Consider the following 26,349-nt stretch of genomic DNA (forward strand, 5'->3'; position numbering starts at 1 on the left):
CTCGCAGCAGGGGCCAGATCGCTGCTCAGTGTCACACACAGCGAGATCGCTAATGAGGTCACTGCTGCGTCACAAAAAGCGTGACTCAGCAGCGATCTCGGCAGCGAGCTCGCTGTGTGTGAAGCACCCCTTACACTCCATTTGGGTTGGAGACTTGATGCTCATCTCCAGAACAATGGCTTATCCTCCAAATGCCACAGGGGTTATGTACAGAGGTAGATTACATGAGGACACAGGCAAGAGGTTTAATTCACATGTAAATACACTCTTTGTCTCTGTCAATAAAGCCAAGGGAAATACACTACAGTATATACAATGCACTTCAAGCCAAACAGGTTCACAACCCCCCCTGCCAGGACATGGCTTTTCTCTTTCATGTAGAGTTTTGAGTTCTGGTAGACTTTAGAACTCATGGATCCAATTGTGAGTTATATTACACATTGTCCATGTTGGCTTCCAACATACGCTCCTTTGTGTCTGAATGTCACACACACTTACGACCAGGACATGACAAAATAGCATTCAGCTACAGGATCACCATCCACCTATTCCATATACAGTATGTAGCTGCATCAGGGCACCATCACTGCAAGGTACTGAACAGGGACAAGACAGAAATTGCCGGATTCACAACATTCATTCACATTCACACATATGGAGATGCATTTATAGCTCATTAATTATGTAAATTACACCTGAATTATGAGACTGGCATATACATGACAACAAATGTTTATATGTATATCACACATACATATGCATTAAAAAGCCATGCATGCCCATGCAATCACGTTGCCTCCACCATGTTTTACAGAGGATGTGGTGTGCCTTGGATCATGTGCCGTTCCCTTTCTTCTCCAAACTTTTTTCTTCCCATCATTCTGGTACAGGTTGATCTTTGTCTCATCTGTCCATAGAATACTTTTCCAGAACTGAGCTGGCTTCATTAGGTGTTTTTCAGCAAATTTAACTCTGGCCTGTCTATTTTTGGAATTGATGAATGGTTTGCATCTAGATGTGAACCCTTTGTATTTACTTTCATGGAGTCTTCTCTTTACTGTTGACTTAGAGACAGATACACCTACTTCACTGAGAGTGTTCTGGACTTCAGTTGATGTTGTGAACGGGTTCTTCTTCACCAAAGAAAGTATGTGGCGATCATCCACCACTGTTGTCATCCGTGGACGCCCAGGCCTTTTTGAGTTCCCAAGCTCACCAGTCAATTCCTTTTTTCTCAGAATGTAATCGACTGTTGATTTTGCTACTCCAAGCATGCCTGCTATCTCTCTGATGGATTTTTTCTTTTTTTTCAGCCTCAGGATGTTCTGCTTCACCTCAATTGAGAGTTCCTTAGACCGCATGTTGTCTGGTCACAGCAACAGCTTCCAAATGCAAAACCACACACCTGTAATCAACCCCAGACCTTTTAACTACTTCATTGATTACAGGTTAACGAGGGAGACGCCTTCAGAGTTAATTGCAGCCCTTAGAGTCCCTTGTCCAATTACTTTTGGTCCCTTGAAAAAGAGGAGGCTATGCATTACAGAGCTATGATTCCTAAACCCTTTCTCCGATTTGGATGTGAAAACTCTCATATTGCAGCTGGGAGTGTGCACTTTCAGCCCATATTATATATATATAATTGTATTTCTGAACATGTTTTTGTAAACAGCTAAAATAACAAAACTTGTGTCACTGCGCAAATATTTATGCATGTATATATATATATATATATATATATATATATATATATATATATATATATATATATATATATATATATATATATATATATATATATATATATATATATTTATATTTATATATATATATATATATTCTCAGAGACAAAGTAGGTACCATAAGAGGGTCCAACACTATTGGCTATATCCTACTCCTCCTCTCGCTTCCTAAAGCTCAATGTGGCCAAAACTGACTTAATCATATTTCCTCCATCTCACCTACACTCTCCACCTGATCTATTACAATAAATAACATCACGCTCTCCCCAGTATCCAAAGTTCGGTGCCCACACATCCAATCCCTCACCACCTCCTGCAGTCTTCAACTCAAATATATTTCCAGAATCCGTCCTCTCCTGAATTCTCATTCTACAAAGAAGGGAATTTTGTTACTTACCGTAAATTCCTTTTCTTCTAGCTCCTATTGGGAGACCCAGACGATTGGGTGTATAGCTACTGCCTCCGGAGGCCACACAAAGCATTACACTAAAAGTGTAAGGCCCCTCCCCTTCTGGCTATACACCCCCAGTGGGATCACTGGCTCACCAGTTTTAGTGCAAAAGCAAGAAGGAGGAAAGCCAATAACTGGTTTAACCAAATTCACTCCGAAGTAACATCGGAGAACTGAAAACCATTTAACATGAACAACATGTGTACCCGAAAACAACCAAAAATCCCGAAGGACAACAGGGCGGGTGCTGGGTCTCCCAATAGGAGCTAGAAGAAAGTAGGATTTTTGTGTACTCACCGTAAAATCTCTTTCTCTGAGTCTTCATTGGGGGACACAGGACCATGGGTTATGCTGCTGTCACTAGGAGGCTGACACTAAGTAAACATAAAAAAGTTAGCTCCTCCCTAGCAGCATACACCCCGAGCCGGAGGCGGGCTCAGATCAGTTGGTGCACAAGCAGTAGGAGGAGTACCAGAATCACCATACATAAACACAAGTTGTAACTAAAACAATGCAGCCGTGCAAACAAGAGGTCTATGAACATAAGACCACTGAAAAAATAGCAGGCAAATGCAATTGAATCAACCAAAAAACCAAGCAGGGTGGGTGCTGTGTCCCCCAATGAAGACTCAGAGAAAGAGATTTTACGGTGAGTACACAAAAATCCTACTTTCTCTATCGTTTCATTGGGGGACACAGGACCATGGGACGTCCAAAAGCAGTCCCTGGGTGGGAATACCGAAAAACCCGCAGAGGCAGACAACAACAACCTCCCTCGGCGGGCTTGCACTATAATTGAATGCTGCCACCCTATTACAGGTGCGCAACTGCTGCCTGCAAGACCTTTCTCCCAAAAATAGCATCTGCCGATGCTTGGGTGTGAACGTGGTAGAACCTAGTAAAGGTGTGCAGGCTAGACCAGGTGGCGGCCTTGCAGACCTGGTCGGCCGACGCCTGATGCCTAATCGCCCAAGAGGCGCCCACTGCGCGGGTAGAGTGCGCCTTTACCCCCCGCGGCGGAGACTTGTCCCGAATCCGGTAGGCCTCTGATATGGCGGAACGGATCCATCTGGCAATTGTGGCCTTGGATGCCGATTCACCCTTCTTGGGACCAGAAGGGAGAACAAACAGACCATCTGACTTACGGAACGGCGCGGTCCTGGAGACATAAATTCTAAGTGCACGCACTAGGTCCAGGGTGTGCAAGGACCTCTCCAAGCTGTGAGAGGGGCCAGGACAGAAGGATGGAAGGATGATTTCCTCGTTAAGATGGAACGGGGAGACCACCTTTGGGAGAAAAGCGGGATCTGGACGGAGAACCGCTTTGTCCTGGTGAAAAATCAAAAAGGGGGAACGACAAGAGAGAGCTGCCAGCTCTGACGTCCTGCGAATAGAAGTGATGGCAACAAGAAACACCACCTTCCAAGACAGGTGAGACAGGGAAGATTCTCGCAAGGGCTCGAATGGGGAGCCCTGAAGTGACCCTAGGACTAGATTAAGGTCCCACGGTTCTAGAGGCCGACGGTACGGCGGTGCCAGGTGGGCTACTCCCTGGATGAAGGTCTTAACCTGTGAACGAGCGGCCAGTGGCTTCTGAAACAGGATTGATAACGCCGATATCTGGCCCTTTAGTGTTGCGAGCGAGAGACCCGCATCTAGGCCTGACTGCAAGAATGCCAGCAGGGAAGGAAGGGAGAAGACGAGAGGAGAAGAAATATTCTGCTCTTCACACCACCTGAAGAAAACTTTCCACGTGCGGTGGTAAATCTTTGATGAAGATGGCTTCCTGGCCCTAATCATTGTCTGAATCACTCTTGAGGAAAAACCAGCCTTAGCTAGAACCCAGGATTCAATGGCCAGGCCGTCAAATTTAGGACCTGTGAGTTCTGATGGAAGAGAGGCCCCTGCTGCAGGAGATCTGGACGGTCTGGAAGGCGCCACGGAGCGTCTGCGAGGAGCTGAGTTAGTTCCGCGAACCATGCTCGCCTGGGCCAGTCCGGAGCCACTAGGATGACCGGTATCCCTTCCGCCTTGATCTTCTTGAGGACCCTCGGAATTAGAGGGAGCGGAGGGAAGATGTACGGGAGACTGAACTGGCTCCATGACAGGGTGAGGGCGTCGACTCCTAAAGCCAAGCGGTCGCGGCACCGCGCTACAAAGTGCGGAACTTGACGGTTGAACCGGGAGGCCATTAGGTCCACGTCCGGAACTCCCCATCTGTCGCAGATCTGGTTGAAGACTTCCCGGTTGAGGGACCATTCTCCGGAGGCGAGGCCTTCCCTGCTGAGGAAGTCCGCCGCCCAATTGTCCACGCCTGGGATGTGTACCGCTGAGATCAGGGAGTGATGACACTCGGCCCAGTGCAATATCTTCTTGACTTCTCGCATCGCCCCGACACTTCTTGTGCCGCCTTGGTGGTTGATGTACGCCACCGCCGTCGCATTGTCCGACTGGATCCTGACCGGGCAACCCTGTACTAGGTGCCGAAACTGCTGCAAGGCTAGCCGGATGGCTCTTATCTCCAAAATGTTGATCTGGAGACAACTCTCTCTCGGTGACCATCGGCCCTGCGCTGTGTGATGTCGAAACACTGCTCCCCAGCCCTGGAGACTGGCGTCGGTGGTCACTATCTTCCAGTGGAGCGGGAGGAAAGACCTCCCTGATGCGAGGTTGCGCTGATTGAGCCACCAACGGAGGGAGTTGCGGGTCTCCGGCGAAAGATGAAACCTGCGGTCCAGAGAAAAGGGAGATCTGTCCCACTTCTTCAGCAAGGCCAGCTGGAGTGGCCGGAGATGGAACTGTGCAAAGGGTACCGCTTCCATCGCCGCCACCATACGACCGAGGACTCGCATGCCGAACCTGATGGACACTTGGCGCTGACGCCGAAGAGCGCGGAGTCCTCGTTGTAGGGAGGAGATCTTCTCCTGTGTGAGGAAAACTCGCCCTTGGATGGTATCGAATACCGTGCCTAAAAAGGTGATCCGACGGGCCGGGATCAGAGAGGACTTCTTCCGATTTATCAGCCACCCTAACCGTGAAAGGGTGTCGATCGTGACCTGAACCCCGAGACGACAGTCCTCGAAAGAAGAGCCCTTTATCAACATATCGTCCAAGTACGGGATGACCATGACACCCCTGGCATGCAGGACGGACATGGCAGCAGCCATGATCTTCGTAAAGACCCTGGGTGCGGATGCGAGGCCAAAGGGAAGAGCTGTGAACTGGAAGTGATCTTCCGCTATCGCAAAACGGAGGAACTGTTGGTGAGAGGTGGCTATCGGGACGTGAAGATAGGCGTCTTGAATATCCAGCGATGCCAGGAATTCGCCTACCTCCATGGACGCGATGACGGACCGGAGTGACTCCATTCGAAACGGCCGAGGTCTCACCGACCTGTTCAGAAGCTTTAGGTCGAGGACGGGACGGATAGAGCCGTCCTTTTTGGGGACCACGAAAAGGTTGGAATAGAACCCCCTGAAACGCTCTGCGGGAGGGACTGGTACCCAGGGCTGTGGAGTCGGTAAGCCAAACCTTCGACTCCGACTCCGACTCCTCAAATTCTCTTGCACCGACTCCGACTCCGGCTCCGACTCCGACTCCGGCTCCGGCTCCGGCTCCTACATATATTGCTTATAGTTAGGTGAAAAATTTATTGTAGTACATGAATATGTGTATGTGAACATCAGACATTTAATAATTTTTATGATACAATAATCAAGATATTTGGATAGAACATAAAATATATTTATTGGAATACAACTTTAGAACACAAAAAACTGTAATAAATTGTAAATATGTAATACACTATGTAATATACAGTAGATTACATATATATCTTGTGTGTGTGTATATACACTGTATATATATATATATTATATATATTACATATTTACAATTTATTAGTTTTTTTGTGTTCTAAAGTTGTATTCCAATAAATATTTTATGTTCTATCCAAATATCTTGATTATTGTATCATAAAAACAATTAAATGTCTGATGTTCACATTGTACTACAATAAATTTTTCACTTAAATATAAGCATTATACTAAATGTTGTTATTTAGTAAAATATTCAGCACATTCTGCATTGCACTCCTGTCCCCAATTTATTATATATTTTAGGAGTCAGAGTCGGTGCATTTTATACCGACTCCGACTCCACCAAAATGAGCTCCGACTCCGACTCCGACTCCACGACTCCGACTCCGACTCCACAGCCCTGCTGGTACCACGACTCCGGTTCGGAGGAGGGAGTCTATGGAGTGAAAGAACGCGCGAGCCCGCGCGGTAGACTCGGGAGGGCGAGATAGGAAAAAACGTCTCGGTGGCTTTGCCTCGAATTCTATTTTGTAGCCTGATGTGATGATCTCTCTGACCCAGGCATCGGCGGTCAGGGGGATCCACACATGCTGAAAACGAGACAGGCGCCCTCCCACAAGTCTGGCGCTGTTGCGCGCCGACCGCGAGTCACTTGGAGGAACGACGGCGGTAACCAGAAGAGGATCTCGTGGACTGGCGGGGGCGTGAACGCCAGGCGGGATTGGTCTTGAATGACGGGGTCTTCCTGTCTCTCGGAGGAGAGCGGCTTTTCCGCGGCTGGGGATTGGAGCTGAAGCTGCGAAAGGACCGGAAACGAGCGGTGGAGCGCCGATTCTGGAAGCGCTTGGGGCGCAATTGGGGGAGAGATGTACTCTTTCCTCCCGTTGCATCGGAGATCAGCTGGTCCAGCCTATCTCCGAAGAGACGCTCCCCTAGGAAGGGCAGGGAAGTTAGTGACTTCTTAGAGGCCGCATCCGCGTTCCAGGAGCGGAGCCAAAGGGCTCGACGGATGGCCACATTGTTGCTGGCGGCCTGGGTCGCGCAACTTGCAGACGCCAGGGCTGCATTGAGCAAGTACTCACCCGCGAGGGAAATCTGCGAGGCGATGGGAACCAGGTCCGGATTGGTAGGAATGGCGCGGAGACCGCCGCGTAGCGTGTCCGCCCAGGACATCAGGGCCTTCGCCACCCAAACCGAGGCGAAGGCCGGAGAGAGGGATGAGCCCGCTGCCTCGAAGGCGGAACGGGCCAACCTGTCAATAGTACGGTCCGTAGGATCTTTGAGAGACGTACCGTTAGTGAGTGGAAGGACTGTGTGAGAAGACAGGCGGGAGACTGGGGGGTCAACCACAGGGGAACCTGCCCAATCCTTTCGAAGACCCTCAGGAAAGGGATAATGCAAATCGATGGACTTACCGCTGGTAAATACCCTGTCCGGCTGTTGCCTGTGGCTGCGCAGTAACTCAGCGAATTCTGGATGTCCGCTGAATGTGTTCTGGGCCCGCTTCACCCGCTTAAAGGAGACCTGGGTGCTCTGGGAGGAGACTGGGTCCACCTGTACCTTCAAGGTCTGGTTTACTGCTTCTATCAGGCTATTTACCATGTGCCGAATATCGGCCGCCTGCTCTGAGTCCTGTAGGGGTACCGCATCGGAATCATCCTCGGAGCAGTCAGAAGCCTCCCTGGAGGACTGACGGTCTGGACCTGGGGATGAAGGTGAAACCTGGGAAGAGTCTGAGGACGAGACCCGGCGGGTCCGTTTCTGAGCAGCAGAGGAGGACCCTGCAACGGGGCTCACCTGCTCCGGGGGCAATTGCGCCGGGTCTGCGGGAATCTGGGCGAGCGTCGGCAGCAGGCGTAGAGCTTGCGCGATGGTCCGAGAAGCCTCAGAGAGGGAATCTACGGACTGGGACAGGGACGCTAGCCAGTCGGGGGGGGGGGCGGGACGCAGGGCCCTGCAGCATATGGCGCTGTGGCGTCTGCGGTATCAGAAGCGTCGGCCGCGGAGTCCTGCGGAGGCTGCGCGTCTGTAGAACAGACGGAGCATAGTGGGGCGTCCTGACCCTGGGAAAATTTGGAGCTGCAGGAGGAGCATGCAAAAAATAGTGCAAAGGGGGCCTGCTTGGATTGGGTGGGCTTAGCCTTAGGCATGGTGCACACAGGTACTCTCACTGGTGGCTGCTAGGAAGGAGACAGGAGAGGGTTAACTCGTCCCTAAACTCAGAGAATGCTACCTAGTGAGGGCTACTCCTTAGGAGCAGAGCTTACCCAGGTCCTGCGTGCTGCCCACCAGTCCAGAAGTGGAGTCCAGGAATGAGCTGGCCAGAAAACTCAGAACGCCGGCGTGCTGCAGCCTCAGGGGACCAGAGGCAGGCTAAAATGGAGAGGGGACGCTGGAGGAGGCTGGGGGAGGAGCAGGATTCCGGCGCGAAAAGTCTGGAGGATTCACAGCCCCCACCATCTGCCAGGAGGCAGAGCAGTGGGAGGTACAGAGGGAGACGACCGGCGGCCAATAGCATGCAGCGGGGGCGTGGCTAGGACGCAGGAGCGACTAGGCCGAAGCCGGGGACTAAATTTATGGAGGGGGCCGGGGGAAAGAGCAGGGAAGTCGGATCCTACCTGCAATCGGCGGCGCCGGCTCAGCGATGGATGCGGTGCAGGCAGAGCTCCCTGGCCCTGCCTGTGAACAGCGCTGCTCGTCCAGGAAGGCTCCGGGGGAGAGCGTGCTGAAGGCAGGGTAGTAGGCATCATGATGGGGGTAGACAGCCCCCTATCAGGAGAAGGCAGCGTGACAGGGCCCCATCTATCACAAACGCTGCTGAGGTTCCATCCCTGCTGTATTCCCCTGTACGCCCTTTGGGGTGATACCTCAGGGCGAATCAGGGGTGCCCACAAAACAACCTGCCCACACGCGCACCCCCGGGAGTGGTACCACGGGGACGGGCGGGGGAGAGGGCCCCGAAGTCTCAAGCCCCTGCGACCCTGGGGAGCGGTACCCACGGGGCTGCGGAGAATGAGTGAAGCGAATACCTGCAGAGAAGAAGACGACAGGTATGAGAGCGATGAGCGGCGCCGAAATAAAATAAAAAAGCGCAAAAACATACATGGCTGAGGGGGGCCGAGACGGCCCACATCAGCCTCCTACGACACTAAGCTAAAAAACTGATCTGAGCCCGCCTCCGGCTCGGGGTGTATGCTGCTAGGGAGGAGCTAACTTTTTTATGTTTACTTAGTGTCAGCCTCCTAGTGACAGCAGCATAACCCATGGTCCTGTGTCCCCCAATGAAACGATAGAGAAAAGGAATTTACGGTAAGTAACAAAATTCCCTTCTTCTTCGTCGCTCCATTGGGAGACCCAGACGATTGGGACGTCCAAAAGCTGTCCCTGGGTGGGTAAAGAAATACCTCATGTTAGAGCTGCAAGACAGCCTTCCCCTACGGGGAGGCAACTGCCGCCTGCAGGACTCTTCTACCTAGGCTGGCGTACGCCGAAGCATAGGTATGCACCTGATAATGCTTGGTGAAAGTGTGCAGACTCGACCAGGTAGCTGCCTGGCACACCTGTTGAGCCGTAGTCTGGTGCCGTGATGCCCAGGACGCATCCACGGCTCTGGTAGAATGGGCCTTCAGCCCTGAAGAAACCGGAAGCCCAGTAGAACGGTAGGCTTCAAGGATTGGTTCCTTGAACCATTGAGCAAGGGTGGATGTTGCAGCCTGCGATCCCTTGCGCTGACCAGTGACAAGGACAAAGAGTGCATCCGAGCGGCGCAGGAGCGCCGTGCGGGAATGTAGATTCTGGGTGCTCTACACCAGATCCAACAATGCAAAGCCATTACATATCGATGAAATGGATAAAAGGAAGGAAAGGAGATATCCTGATTGTGATAAAAAGGGAATACCACCTTAGGGAGAAACTCTGGGATCGGACGCAGCTCTACCTTATCTTGGTGAACACCAGGAAGGGAGCTTTGGATGACCGCGCTGCTAGTTCGGACACTCTCCGAAAAGACGTGACCGCTACCAGAAAGACCACTTTCTGTGAAAGTCGCGAAAGTGAAAAACATCCCTCAGAGGCTCGAAGGGCGGCTCCTAGAGAGCAATTAATACCCTGTGCAGATCCCATGGGTCTGACGGCCTCTTGTACGGAGGGACAATGTGACAACCCCCCTGCAGGAACGTGCGTACCTGAGGAAGTCGTACTAGGCGCTTCTGAAAGAATACTGACAGCGCTGCGACTTGTCCTTTAAGGGAGCCGAGCGACAAACCTTTTCCCAATCCAGATGCAGGAAGGGGGGAAAAAGGAGACAATGCAAATGGCCAGGGAGACACTCCCTGAGCAGAGCACCAAGATAAGAATAACTTCCACGTCTTGTGGTAGATTTTGGCAGACGTCGGCTTCCTAGCCCGTCTCATGGTGACAATGACGTCTTGAGAGAATCCTGAAGACGCTAGGATCTCGGGCTCGATGGCCGCACAGGCCGGATCAGGGCCGTAGAATTCAGTGGAAAGAACGGCCCTTGGGACAGTAAGTCTGGCCCGCCTGAGAGTGCCCATGGTTGGCCGAACGTGAGATGCCACAGATCCGGGACCACGACCTCCTCGGTCAGTCTGGGACGACGAGGATGGCGCGGCGGCAAGCGGAGCTGAGCTTGCGTAGCACTCTGGGCAACAGTGCCAGAGTAGAAAACACATAGGGTAGCTGGAACTGCGACCAATCCTGAACTAGGGCGCCTGCCGCCAGAGCTCTTTGCTCGTGAGACCGTGCCATGAAAATCGGGACTTTGTTGTTGTGCCGAGACGCCATTAGGTCGACGTCCGGCATCTCCCAGCGGCTACAGATTTCCTGACACCATACTGGGTGCAGAGGCCATTCCCCTGCGTCCATGCCCAGGCGACTGAGGAAGTCTGCTTCCCAATTTTCTACGCCCGGGATGTGAACTGCGGATATGGTGGATGCTCTGTCCTCCACCCACATCAGAATCCGCCGGATTGCCTGGTAGGCTTGGCGATGCGTGTTCCGCCTTGGTGGGCGATGTCTGCCACCGCTGTGGAATTGTCCGACTGAATTCGGATCTGATTTCCTTCCAGCCACTGCTGAAAAGCTTGCAGGGCTGAAGGATGGACTCCTCTGAAGAGAGTCCGTGACCGTCTGAGAAGGGAAACGTTCCTTTCTAGGGACGTCGACTCCCCAACCCATTGGCAAAGCATGTCCCATTGAAGTGGACGCAGATGAAACTGCGCGAAAGTGACTGCCTCAGCATGAGGCGTCTTAAGGGGTGTGACTGGCCTTGAAGGAAAGACTGCACCCCCGATTGTAGTGAACGCTGCTTGTCCAGCGGAAGCTTCACTATCGCTGAGGGAGTGTGAAACTCCGTGCCCAGATATGTCAGCGATTGGATCGGTGCCCGATGTGACCTTGAAAGTTGATGATCCACCCGAAACTCTGGAGAGTCTCCAGCGCCACGTTCAGGCTGTGTCGGCATGCCTCTTGAGAGGGTGCCTTGACTAGTGGATCGTCCAGTAAGGATCACAGAGTGACCCTGAGAGTGCGGGACTGCTCCCACTGCTGCCCTGAACTTGGTGAAAACCCGTAGGGCTGTCGCCAGACCGAAGGGCAGTGGTACGCACTGAAGATGCTCGTCTTCAATAACGAAACGTAGCAAACGCTGGTGCTCTGGAGCAATCGGCACGTGGAGATAAGCATCCTGATGTCCATTGATGCTAGGAAATCTCCTTGAGACATTGAGGCAATGACGGAGCGGAGGGTTACATCCGGAACCGCCTGGCCTTCACGTGCTTGGTGAGCAGTTTTAGGTTCAGAACGGAACGGAAGAGTCACCCTTTTTTGGCACCCCAATAAGATTGGAGGAAAAAACCGTGTCTTGTTCCTGAAGAGGAACAGGGATTACCACTCCTTCTGCCTGCAGAAGAGCATCGGCTCGGTGGCTATCCTGTACACGTGAGACATAATGTCTCTCACCCACCGGTCTATGACCTGTGGCAGCTAAATGTACCCAGAAGCGGGAGATTCTGCCCCCAACCGCGGATGCGGAGAGAGAGAGAGCTGAAATACAGGAGGAGATCGCCTTGGTAGCGGTTCCTCCTGCTGCCTTCCTTGGGCGTGAATGGCCCGGCCGGAATCTGAGCCCCTCTGAGCCTTTTGAGCCCTTTTAGACGAGGACCATTGGGACTTGCCCGAGCCTGGGAAGGACCAACCTCGACTGTCCCCCCAGGACAGCATTACTAGGGTAAGTCGCAATGCAGACATTGCGAGGTTAAGGACACCGCCTGCGGCACAGATGTACATGTGCTCAAGAGCAGCTGCGCAAGACCAGCTGAAATAGGTTAGAGTGCCCATACGGCTGCGAATGCCGGAGCAACCCACACGCTGATAGCTACACAGACAGATTTCAACCAGAGGTCTATCTGTCTGTCAATGGCATCTTTAAGTGAATTCCCATCTCCACTGTAACTATGGATCTAGCCGCAAGCCTGGAGATTGGGGGATCCACCTTTTGGACCCTGGGTCCAGTGCTTTACCACGTCAGGGTAAAGGGATAACGTGCATCCTTAATACGTTTGGAGAAAACGTTTATCTGGAGGCGTGGTGTTTCTGAACTGCGTCTCTGAAGTCAGCGTGGCCAGAAAAAGTACTCAATCTATGCATGAGTACTGAAAAAGGATTTCTCCTGCTGTGAAGCTGACTCCTCCACTGGGGGAGCTGAGGGAGAAATATGCAACATTCCAATGATGGACGCTATAAGATCATTCACTATGGCGTCACCATCCGGTGTATCCGGATTGAGAGCGGTGTCAGGACCAAGCCCTGATCAGCTACGTCTGCCTCATCATACAGAGAGTCGTCCTGCTGGGACCTTGACCAGTGATGAAGCCGAGCGCCGCCCCCAGCGAGCTAGCTTAGGCTGTCTGGGACTGCCGTCCGTGTCAGAGCCTTCACGCAGGAATGCCTGGGATCCCCCCGGAGCACTGAGTGCATTCCAAATGAGGGTGGCCAGGGAGAATTAATCAAGATTGCCCATGGCCTGTCTGGACTGCAAAGTCTCCATCCCATGACAATTTCCGTCCCTGTCCCTGGACAGGGTTCACAGGTGGTTCCTTTGGCCACCTCTAGTAGAGACCCCGGCTGACCAAGTGCTACAGGGGAGCATTGCACACAATGGGGGTCAGTGGAACCTGCCGGTGGAACAGTATCACATGCAGGAAAGGCAGCATAGAAGGCCTGTGTTGCTTTTTTGCTGCTGTATTCTAGTCATCTATGCAATGTATAGCATACAAGCATAAACACTTCAGCACATGCAATACAAGCAGCATAGAAAGCCTGTGCCTTGGCACCCTTGCTTTTTTGCTGCTGTTGTCCAGCCATTGAGGAGAATATAGCCCAGAGTATCGACTGTACAGTGCAATGTATAGCATACAAGCATATATACAAATAAACACTTCAGCCCATGCAATACAAGCAGCATAGAAAGCCTGTGCCTTAGCACCCTTGCTTTTTTGCTGCTGTTATTTCGCCATCTAGGAGGGCATATAGCCAAGAGTAGCGACAGTACAGTGCAATGTATAACATACAAGCATAAGTACAAATAAACACTTCAGCACATGCAATACAAGCAGCCTAGAAAACCTGTGCCTTAGCACTCTTGCTTTTCTGCTGCTGTTATCTCGCCATCTATGAGAATATAGCCAAAGATAGCGACCTACAGTGCAGAGTATAGTATACAAGCATCAAATACAAATGGACACTGCGGTATTTTGTGGGGTCAGCACTTCAGGTGCTGCTTACCGCCCGCCTATAACGCGGGTATGTGGTCGCCAGAGCCCTGTGTTGGTTGCCCAGAGCATGTCTCCGTTCCCCAGCTCGGACTGCGTGCAGGAATGGCTGCCGGCGTCCTTCTCCAGCTCGTGTGACGAGGGGCGGGCCGTGGGCGTGCCCTAGACAAGAGCGGGAAACTGGCGTCCCACTGTGTCCAGTGAAGGGGGCTGGAGAATGCAAAGCAGACTCCAGCCCTCTGTGCTGACTGTCTGTACAGCGTCCCGCCTCTCCCCTGACTGGCAGGGCTGGAGGCGGGAACGAAACGAAAACTAGGCCGCAAAGCCGGGGACTCAAGTAATAAGCGCGGCCGTCCATGTGCACGGCCCGCGCGGAAGTCCCCGGCGCACCACAAGTCCCAGCCGCGCCACAATGTAAAAAACACCCAGCAGCGGCCGGCGCGGCAGTTCCCAATACATAAATTCACTCAGCTAAGCTGCAGTGAATAATAGCACGAGCGCACCGCGCTGTTACCCCCGGCGCACTAACACTCCCAGCAATGCTGGTGTGTGTGTGCGCGCTTACCCGGGGACACAGAGTACCTTAATGTAGCAGGGCCCTGTCCCTGAAGATACTCAGCTCCATATCCAGCAGGTTCTCTGGGTCTGTGGATGGAGCCCGGTCTCAGTGTCTGGAGACCTGTAAGATCCCACTTCACCCAGAGCCCTCAGGGGGATGGGGAAGGAAAGCAGCATGTGGGCTCCAGCCTCCGTACCAGCAATAGGTACCTCAACCTTACAAACCGCAAGTGGGGTGAGAAGGGAGCATGCTGGGGGCCCCATATGGGCCCACTTTTCTTCCATCCGACATAGTCAGCAGCTGCTGCTGACTAAAAACAGTGGAGCTATGCGTGGATGTCTGACCTCCTTCGCACAAAGCAGAAAACTGGTGAGCCAGTGATCCCACTGGGGGTGTATAGCCAGAAGGGGAGGGGCCTTACACTTTTAGTGTAATGCTTTGTGTGGCCTCCGGAGGCAGTAGCTATACACCCAATCGTCTGGGTCTCCCAATGGAGCGACGAAGAAAATGCTAGTGCATGCCCTCATAATCTCCCGCCTGGATTACTGCAACATCCTCCTCTGTGGCCTCCCTGCTAACCATCTTGCCCCTCTCCAGTCCATCCTTAATTCTGCTGCCCGACTGATCCACCTCTCTCCTCAATACCACCCCGCTTCTCCCCTCTGCGAATCCTTCCATTGGCTCCCAATCTTCCACCGTATCCAATTCAAACTACTAACATTGACCTACAAAGCCGTCCATAATCTTCCTCCTCCGTATATCCCTGAACTAATCTCCTGCTACACTCCAACACGTAATCTCCGATCCTCCCAAGACCTCCTTCTCTCACATTCGTTCCTCATGAAACCGCCTCCAAAACTTCCCCCGAGCAGCCCCCGTTTTTTGGAATTCGCTACCTCACCACATCAGATTATCTGCTACACTTGCAAGCTTCAAACGGAACTTGAAAACTCATCTGTTCAGGAATGCCTATAATCGTCAATGACCCCAATGCTTCACCACCACCACAGCTACTGCCTCACCACCGTGCGGAGCCGCTGCCGCCTCACCACCATGCGGAGCCGATGATGCCTCACCACCGTGCGGAGCCGACAATGCCTCACCACCGTGCGTAGCAGTCAATGCCTCACCACTGCGCGGAGCCGCCACCCAACCAACACTCCACCTATTGTCTCCTCCCCAAAATCCTATAGAATGTAAACTTGCAAGCTTGCTTGCAGACTATACCAGTCTGTCTATTGTAACTTGTATAAGTATTCTGTATTTAACCCCTTCTCATGTACAGCACCATGGAATAATGGTTCTCTATAAATAAATAATAATAATAATAATAATAATAATAATAATAATAATAATACTACTAAGATTGTAGTAGTAGCAACTGCAAAACTAAATCTGACCATGCTGGTACCTGATGAGTGGTTTTATTCAAGAACTCCTTGTGAGATTTTATCCTTCGGATTTCCGTGTAGTAGTAGGTTTGTGCATGTTCATAAAAGGCGTTCTCTAATCTAAGAGTAGAGAATGAGGAAAAGTTATTAGTCACGTCAGGTCTCAAGAAGTATACAAACTGCATGTAAAGGACTGTGCTTGGATTAGTATATGTAGACCAACACTTCCCAAAGGAGTAATACTCCAACCCCCGTACTCCTGTGTGAATGTTCCACTGGCACTCTGCTGCTCTCCGGTTCCATCAATCACGTGACATTCGGATACATGACCACGGAAAGCAATCACTGGTTAGCTGCAGCTGTTACGTGTTGCCCTTTAATGTTATTACTGTAATCGGCTGCACAGAAACCCGCAGGGGCCAGGAAAGTGTCAGCATGGTGGCGTAAAGCGGGCTTTACACACTGCGACATCGCTAGCCGATGCTAGCGATGCCGAGCGCGATAGTACCCGCTCCCGTCGTACGGTCGATATGTGGTGATCGCTCCCGTAGTGAACATTATCGCTACAGCAGCGTCACACGCACTTACCTGCCCTGCGACGTCGCTGTGACGGCGATCCACCTCCTTTCTAAGGGGGTGGTTCGTTCAGCGTCACAGCGACGTCACAGCAGCGTCACTGAACCGCCGCCCAATAGAAAAGGAGGGGCGGAGATAAGCGACCGGAACATGCCGCCCACCTCCTTCCTTCCTCCTTTTCCGGTGGAGGCAGGTAAGGAGATGTTTGTCGCTCCTGCGGTGTCACACACAGCGATGAGTGCTGCCGCAGGAACGACAAGAAACATCGTACCTGTCGCTGCAGCGATATTAAGGAAATGAGCGGCGTGACAACGAGCAACGATTTTTGACATTTTTGTGCTTGTTGATCGTCGCTCATTTGCGTTACACACTGCGATGTCGGTAACGGCGCCGGATGTGCGTCACTTAACGACGTGACCCCGACGATATCTCGTTGCCGATGTCGCAACATGTAAAGCCCGCTTAAGATATTGTTAAGCAGTATCTTTTATTATTATATACAATTGTCAGCTGTGTGTTAAAACCTATGGGGATGGAAGATTCCTTTATAAATTATTTCCATTATTGAACGGGTGTGCTTGACCTCATCGACTCGATATACGATTACCCTACAGACTGTAGACCTCTTTTGTGCGTTCTTGGGTACACTGACACTTCCTATCCAAGAGAGCCATAAGATTGCTATTCTATACCAAGCATGAAAGATCATAGAACTATACTGGAAAAACAGCAAAGCCCCAGATACCAGATAGTTGATTGAGAAAGTAAATAATACACTCAGACTTGAGAAGTATGTATACCAGAAGAGGAGGGCGTATAACAAATTTGAGGACCTATGGGTTCCATGGCTGGATATCCCAAAATTGGACCCGGTGACGCTAATGTGGGCTAGAGCCTTGCTAGCGGGTCTGTTGTAACCTGTCTTTCTGGAAAGGGATGTGTTAAAATATAAAGTTGGACTTCATATGCTCCAATCAGATAATTTACTTGTTGCTGGTGGGTGCTGATATATGCCTCGCTGGTAGGGGACTGTTTTGCATGCTTGCACGTATGCATATTTTCTTTGAACCAGAGGTGTTTAATAAAAAAAAATTATCCGATGTAAAAAAAAAAAAAATTCTCATGATCATACTGCAAATTGTACACAAAACGGTAGAAGTTTGTACAATTTGGTGTATAATTTGCACTATGATCATGGGAATATCACATGTACACAGTGGCTATCAGCAATGTATACAATGTATAATATTGCCATAGATGAAAAACTAAATATTATACCCATATTTGTTAGAAATAAGCAACATTCCTTACATGGGATACATTCATTACATACCGGATTATATAGCCCACCAGGTGATCAGTGTGAGGCAGCACAAACAGAGACTTCCCGGAAAGATCGCAGGCATTGCACAGTGCGGCAGCTCTCTCAGAGGCAATCAGATCCTCCCCTGCACATGAGAACAGAAAGTGATGGCATCGATACATAAAGAATAAGAGATAACTGACTATTAGTGTAGGGGGGGCAACTGCTGGGCAGAATGGGCACTTTTATCCATGATCAGGAATTTCTGTCTACAGTTAGAGAAAACTCTCATGGTCGTCGCCCATCTGCTGCATTTTTGCAATGCCAGAAAATGCCAAGGGCAGCGCTTGGTAGCTCCATAGTAAATGGAGACTAGTCGACCTTGTACGCTGCTGCTCCCATTCTAATGAGGGTCCAAGTAGTTAGACCACCTCAATAACAAATTAACCCCCTTATTTAGATAGGTGATAACCTCTTTTACTAGAGAACACCTTTAATAATGAATGATTAATGTACCAGGATCACAAAAGATCGTCCTGGGAAACATTACTGACCTCATAGCGATGCACATTTCCATTTCTATACATGTACTTTAGTGCACACATCTATCTATATATATAATTGCCTTATTCTGTCTGTCTGTCTGTCATGCTCCAAAATTGTGTCCTTACAGTGACACAAAGCTGATTGGCCGCTGGGCTCGCCATGGCCCCGCCCCCCCACACGGATTGGCCTCTCGCCCCGGCTCTCTGCAGGCCCCGCCCCCCTCACGCAATGCATGCTCGCTCTGGCCCAACTGACACGGAGCTCCGACTCCCAGGTGAGTACACACACACACATCAGATCACACTCACTCTCACACACACCTCACACATCACATCCACACACTCACAACATCCTGGGATATCGCTTGCTTCTACACCGGCTCCGTCACGATCCCAGCAGCGCCAGACATAACCTTGCGATGCTGGGATCTTGACGGAGGCCGTGAACGCTGGTAACCATTATACACATCGGGTAACTAAGGTCCCTTGGTTACCCGATGTGTATCATAGTTACCAGTGTACACCGGCTCACACTCACTCTCACACACACCTCACATCGCATCCACACACTCACAGCATCCGACGATATCGCTTGCTTCTCGGCCTCGATACTGTGCTGTTGTGACCTTCCAGGACCTGTCGGAGGATCACATGGCCAGAAGCATGTGGTATCTCCGGATGTTGTGAGTATGAGCGCGTATGTGCAATATCGTCAATGTGTGTGTGCGTGAGTGTATGCGATCGGATCTGTGAGTGTCGGCAGAGGAGCATGGCGTGCTGGAGGAGGCTGGGAGGAGAGAGGCTGATGCTGCGGGGAGAGTGGCTGATGCTGCGGGGAGAGAGGCTGATGCTGCGGGGAGAGAGGCTGATGCTGCGGGGAGAGAGGCTGATGCTGCGGGGAGAGAGGCTGATGCTGCGGGGAGAGAGGCTGATGCTGCGGGGAGAGAGGCTGATGCTGCGGGGAGAGAGGCTGATGCTGGCGCAGCATGGCGGATGGAGCACGTTTGGGAGTGCGCAGCATGGCGGATGGAGCACGTTTGGGAGTGCGCAGCATGGCGGATGGAGCACGTTTGGGAGTGCGCAGCATGGCGGATGGAGCACGTTTGGGAGTGCGCAGCATGGCGGATGGAGCACGTTTGGGAGTGCGCAGCATGGCGGATGGAGCACGTTTGGGAGTGCGCAGCATGGCGGATGGAGCACGTTTGGGAGTGCGCAGCATGGCGGATGGAGCACGTTTGGGAGTGCGCAGCATGGCGGATGGAGCACGTTTGGAAGTGCGCAGCATGGCGGATGGAGCACGTTTGGAAGTGCGCAGCATGGCGGATGGAGCACGTTTGGAAGTGCGCAGCATGGCGGATGGAGCACGTTTGGGAGTGCGCAGCATGGCGGATGGAGCACGTTTGGGAGTGCGCAGCATGGCGGATGGAGCACGATGGGGGGTGCGCAGCATAGGGGATGGAGCACGATGGGGGGTGCGCAGCATAGGGGATGGAGCACGATGGGGAGTGCGGAGCATGGCGGATGGAGCACGTTTGGGAGTGCGCAGCATGGGGGATGGAGCACGATGGGGAGTGCGCAGCATGGCGGATGGAGCACGTTTGGGAGTGCGCAGCATGGCGGATGGAGCACGTTTGGGAGTGCGCAGCATGGCGGATGGAGCACGTTTGGGAGTGCGCAGCATGGCGGATGGAGCACGTTTGGGAGTGCGCAGCATGGCGGATGGAGCACGTTTGGGAGTGCGCAGCATGGCGGATGGAGCACGTTTGGGAGTGCGCAGCATGGCGGATGGAGCACGTTTGGGAGTGCGCAGCATGGCGGATGGAGCACGTTTGGGAGTGCGCAACATGGCGGATGGAGCACGTTTGGGAGTGCGCAACATGGCGGATGGAGCACGTTTGGGAGTGCGCAACATGGCGGATGGAGCACGTTTGGGAGTGCGCAACATGGCGGATGGAGCACGTTTGGGAGTGCGCAGCATGGCGGATGGACCACGTTTGGGAGTGCGCAGCATGGTGGATGGAGCACGTTTGGGAGTGCGCAGCATGGGGGATGCAGCACGATGGGGAGTGCGGAGTATGGCGGATGGAGCACGTTTGGGAGTGCGCAGCATGGCGGATGGAGCACGATGGGGGGTGCGCAGCATAGGGGATGGAGCACGATGGGGGGTGCGCAGCATAGGGGATGGAGCACGATGGGGAGTGCGGAGTATGGCGGATGGAGCACGTTTGGGAGTGCGCAGCATGGGGGATGGAGCACGATGGGGAGTGCGCAGCATGGCGGATGGAGCACGTTTGGGAGTGCGCAGCATGGCGGATGGAGCACGTTTGGGAGTGCGCAGCATGGCGGATGGAGCACGTTTGGGAGTGCGCAACATGGCGGATGGAGCACGTTTGGGAGTGCGCAACATGGCGGATGGAGCACGTTTGGGAGTGCGCAACATGGCGGATGGAGCACGTTTGGGAGTGCGCAACATGGCGGATGGAGCACGTTTGGGAGTGCGCAGTATGGCGGATGGAGCACGTTTGGGAGTGCGCAGCATGGCGGATGGACCACGTTTGGGAGTGCGCAGCATGGGGGATGGAGCACGATGGGGGGTGCGCAGCATAGGGGATGGAGCACGATGGGGAGTGCGCTGCATGGGGGATGGAGCACGATGGGGAGTGCGGAGTATGGCGGATGGAGCACGTTTGGGAGTGTGCAGGATGGGAGATGGAGCACGATGGGGGGTGCGCAGCATGGGGGATGGAGCACGATGGGAAGTGCACACCTCCCCCCAACACACACACACACGCGCACTGCACAACACACCACACACACACACACACACACTGGGAACCACAAACAACTGCCCTACACAGACACCCACACACAGACAACGCTGCACACACAAATATACGCACATACCGCACAACACACACATTGCACAAAACATACCTCCCCCCAAAACACACCACACACACAAAAACCGCGCAACACACACACACGCTACGGACACACAGCACTCCACAAACAACGCAACACACAAACAACACCGCTCTCACCCCCATCACACCCAGACACCCAGAACATGTACACCGCCCTACACAAACACTTGGTAACTACACACAAAAACATCCATCCATCTATATATATATATATATATATATATATATATATATATATATATATATATATATATATATATATATATATATATATATATATATAACAAAAATCATACATTAACTACACAATACGTAAATTCTAGAATACCCGATGCGTAGAATCGGGCCACCTTCTAGTATATATATAATTGCTTTATTCTGTCTGTCTGTCTTGCTCCAAAATTGTGTCCTTACGGTGACAAACAGCGGATTGGCCGCTCGCCTCGGCTCCGCCCCCCGCACGGATTGGCCGTTCGCCTCGGCTCCGCCCCCCCACGGATTGAACGTTCACCTCGGCTCCGCCTCCCGCACGGATTGGCCGCTTGCCCAGGCTCCGCCCCCCACGGATTGGCCTCTCGCCCCGGCCCCCTGCACGCATTAGCAACTCCGCCACGCCCCGCCCCCTCACGCATTGCACGCTCGCTCTGGCCCCGCCCACCGCACGCATTCCCCGAACCGATACAGAGACCCGACTCCCAGGTGAGAACAGACACACACACACACACACATCAGATCACACTCACTGTCACACACACACCTCTCACACACACATCAGATCGCATCCACATACTCACAACACATCCCGTGATATCGCTTGCTTCTCGGCAGCGATACTGTGCAGTGACCTTCCAGGACCTGCCGGAGGATCACATGGCCAGAAGCATGTGGTATCTCCGGATGTTGTGATTGTGTTAGCGCGTATGTGCGATATCTTCAGTGTGTGTGTGAGTGTATGCGATCGGATGTGTGTGAGTGTGTTCTGATGTGTGAGTGTGTGTATATATGTGTATGTGATCGGATCTGTGAGTGTCGGCAGAGGCGCACGACGTGCAGCACAGCTGCTGGGACCGCCCAGGGAGAAGTGGGGTGTGACTGTGGAGCACAATGGGGAGTGCGCAGCATGGGAGATGGAGCACGATGGGGAGAGCGCAGCATGGGAGATGGAGCACGATGGGGAGAGCGCAGCATGGGAGATGGAGCACGATGGGGAGAGCGCAGCATGGGAGATGGAGCACGATGGGGAGTGCGCAGCATGGGAGATGGAGCACGATGGGGAGTGCGCAGCATGGGAGATGGAGCACGATGGGGAGTGCGCAGCATGGGAGATGGAGCACGATGGGGAGTGCGCAGCATGGGAGATGGAGCACGATGGGGAGTGCGCAGCATGGGAGATGGAGCACGATGGGGAGTGCGCAGCATGGGAGATGGAGCACGATGGGGAGTGCGCAGCATGGGGGATGGAGCACGATGGGGAGTGCGCAGCATGGGGGATGGAGCACGATGGGGAGTGCGCAGCATGGGGGATGGAGCACGATGGGGAGTGCGCAGCATGGGGGATGGAGCACGATGGGGAGTGCGCAGCATGGGGGATGGAGCACGATGGGGAGTGCGCAGCATGGGGGATGGAGCACGATGGGGAGTGCGCAGCATGGGGGATGGAGCACGATGGGGAGTGCGCAGCATGGGGGATGGAGCACGATGGGGAGTGCGCAGCATGGGGGATGGAGCACGATGGGGAGTGCGCAGCATGGGGGATGGAGCACGATGGGGAGTGCGCAGCATGGGGGATGGAGCACGATGGGGAGTGCGCAGCATGGGGGATGGAGCACGATGGGGAGTGCGCAGCATGGGGGATGGAGCACGATGGGGAGTGCGCAGCATGGGGGATGGAGCACGATGGGGGGTGCGCAGCATGGGGGATGGAGCACGATGGGGGGTGCGCACCTCCCCCCAAAACACACACACACACACACACACACACACACACACACACTGGGAACCACAAACACTGCCCTACACAGACACACACACAGACAACGCCGCACACACACACACACACACAACACCCAACACACAAACACCGTGGCACAAATATACGCACATACCGCACAACACACACATTGCACAAATCATACCTCCCCCCAAAACACACACCGCGCAACACACACACACACACACACACACACACACACACACAACACTACAGACACACAGCGCTCCACAAATAACGCAACACACAAACAACACCGCTCTCACCCCCCGCCACACCCAGACAACACCCAGAACATGTACACCGCCTACACAAACACTTGGTACCTACAGACAACATCTATCTATATATAACAAAAATGATACATTAACTACACAATACGTAAATTCTATAATACCCGATGCGTACAATCGGGCCACCTTCTAGTAAGACATATAAATCACAAGCGTGCACACATACTGTAATATATCTTCACTGTTACACACCCAGCACAAGTATGTAATAATTCCATCAGGGGTCTTCTCTATCGATATAAGCCTGTGTCTCCATACCTGGTGGTAGAGGCGTCTTCTTCTGAATGAGGACCACGGCCACCTTTGTGTTTCTTCCCTGCAAGCTTTGCCTGTGGTAGAAATACAGACCATTAATTGAGATTTTCACTCTACAATGTAGAATGACTAAAAACATAACAATAAATGGTATCCAAGAATGGTATGTTATACACACGCCAGGATCGGCTTATGTCAAACGTCTTTTCTGACTTAACATTTTGCACAGCAACACGATATCAGGGCATGTGGACTTATAAAGGGTGGTCTACTAGTTGGGATCCCTCCACATGCCATCAATGGAGGCGCTAGTGTATTCATATATGAAATGGACGGCCATCATCTGTATGGCGGACATGTGATGCCTTTATTTCAGGCCTAGACAATGCTATTTGCTGAGGGTTAGACCAGCCAGACCGAAGTAGGGCTCAGACAATGTCTATGGTCAGAATTAGATTCTCAGCATCTTTACCTGACAATCTCCACTCTGGTCGCACATTCAGACTGTTTCTCCTTCCATTGGGCCTCATCCCAGTCCAGCTCGTAGAACACGACGACTAGAGCCGGCACTAGGTTCAGGTGTTTATTCATCCAGCCGGTCTTAAGGATTCCTTTGGGGATGTACCATTCATATGACGTTCTCTAAAGGAAGCAGAGCTGTAATTATGAAGGTTACACCTGTGGCCTTACACAATATATATGTCATTCAGAACACGGGACTACAGAGTCTACCTGCCAATGACTGGTGTATTTAGTGGCAGCCGACTGCCTATGTCAGTTGGGCAAGCTCTCCCTACGCCATGCTTTACAGTGCATCTCTTCCTGATAAGACATGACTGTCAGGGAATTCGTACAAATATTTGTCATTGCAGCAAGGATATAATGATTATAAACTGTAAGTAAAGGTGGTCACATAGCGACGACGACAACGACGTCGCTGCTAAGTCACCATTTTCTGTGACGTAGCAGCGATGTCCCGTCGCTGTCGCTGTGTGTGACATCCAGCAACGACCTGGCCCCTGCTGTGAGGTCGCCGGTCGTTGCTGAATGTCCTGCTTCATTTTTTGGATGTTGCTCTCCCGCTGTGAAGCACACATCGCTGTGTGTGACAACGAGAGAGCGACGAACTGAAGCGAGCAGGGAACCGGTGTCTGGCAGCCTGCGGTAAGCTGTAACCACGGTAAACATCGGGTAACCAAGAAGCCCTTTCCTTGGTTACCCGATATTTACCTTAGTTACTAGCGTCCGCCGCTCTCACGCTGCCAGTGCCGGCTCCCTGCACACGTAGCTGGAGTACACATCGGGTAAATAACCCGATGTGTACTCTGGCTAGGAGTGCTGTGAGCAGGGAGCCAGCACTGGCAGCGTGAGAGCAGCGGACGCTAGTAACTAAGGTAAATATCTGGTAACCAAGAGAAGTGCTTTCCTTGGTTACCCGATATTTACCTTAGTTACACTTCCACGCGTCGCTGCTGGCTGGGGGCTGGTCACTGGTTGCTGGTGAGATCTGCCTGTTTGACAGCTCACCAGCGACCATGTAACGATGCAGCAGCGATCCTGATAAGGTCAGATCGCTGGTCGTGATCGCTGCTGCATCGCTATGTGTGACACCACCTTAAGCAGAGCACCAGGGCTAATAAGATTATCATCAATGCCATTCTTTAGTTACATGCATATAGGTCAGATATATGCTGCGGAAATTCCAAGGGCAAAAATCCTTTAAGAAAAATTCTATTCTGGAAATGCTGCAGATTTACTCGCCATCTTAAAGAGTTAAATCTTTAGCCAAAAAGTTAACATTATCTAGAATTGAAAGTTGCAGATTTCTCTGCAACAAATGGATGTGATTTGTAAATTCACGTTTCCAATGCTGGTTATGTCTTCTGTCCACAAGCTGTTGCACACCTAACTTCTGTGGACAAGACTAAGGCTAAGTTAACACATCCGTTTTTTCCAATCAGGCACAATCCAGTTTATGCCTGATGCAACGGATCCGTCTCAGATTGTGTAAAAACTGATGCGACGGATCCGGTAAAAAAATGGATCCGTTTTTTTGGGGGGGTTTTTTATGCTGAGAGAGAGGGAGACCCCATCATCACCGCACAAACACCGGCACTCCCGCACGCATCATCACCGCACACGCCCCAGCACTACCTCAGTGATGTCACCGCTCACAGCGCCACTCCCTTCAGTTGCTGCGTGGAGCTGATAGAGAGCGGTCGTGTTCTGCTGCCGCTCCTGTCAGCTTCATGTAGCAGAGCTGAAATCGTCGGGGGACCTCTGTGGATTACGTCGGACCTGGAGGGGTGTTTGGGGGATTTTAATAAAATGGTGAAAGAGGGTGTTTTTTTGTCTTTTATTCCAAATAAAGTATTTTTTTGGGTGTATGTGTTTATTTATCTTCACTTACAGGTTAATCATTGGAGGTGTCTCAGACGCCTGCTATGATTAACCCCTTATTACCCCAATTGCCACCGCACCAGGGCAATTCGGGATGAGCCGGGTAGAGTCCCGGGACTGTCACATCTAATGGAGGCGGCAATTCAGGGCATCTGCTGGCTGATATTGTTAGGCTGGGGGGCTCCCCATAACGTGGAGCTCCCCATCCTGAGAATACCAGCCTTCAGCCGTGTGGCTTTATCTTGGCTGGTATCAAAATTGGAGGGGGAACCGCACGCCTTTTTTTTTTTTAAATTATTTTATTTATTTTAC

General features: G+C 52.1%; 1 protein-coding gene across 1 annotated transcript in view; it reads right to left on the reverse strand.

Annotated features, from left to right (window-relative positions):
* TRAPPC11 (trafficking protein particle complex subunit 11) overlaps positions 1-26,349 on the reverse strand; it is a 155,308-nt gene that overhangs the window by 120,748 nt on the left and 8,211 nt on the right. Inside the window, exons 3-6 of the mRNA XM_075347156.1 lie at positions 24,110-24,279; positions 23,641-23,711; positions 17,661-17,775; positions 15,772-15,871 (exon numbers count right to left, since the gene is read on the reverse strand). Coding sequence (XP_075203271.1) covers positions 15,772-15,871; positions 17,661-17,775; positions 23,641-23,711; positions 24,110-24,279 — 456 coding nt within the window. The remainder of the gene's footprint in view (positions 1-15,771; positions 15,872-17,660; positions 17,776-23,640; positions 23,712-24,109; positions 24,280-26,349) is intronic.

The sequence above is a fragment of the Anomaloglossus baeobatrachus genome, chromosome 1 (assembly GCF_048569485.1).
Source record: "Anomaloglossus baeobatrachus isolate aAnoBae1 chromosome 1, aAnoBae1.hap1, whole genome shotgun sequence".
Lineage (NCBI taxonomy): Eukaryota > Metazoa > Chordata > Amphibia > Anura > Aromobatidae > Anomaloglossus > Anomaloglossus baeobatrachus.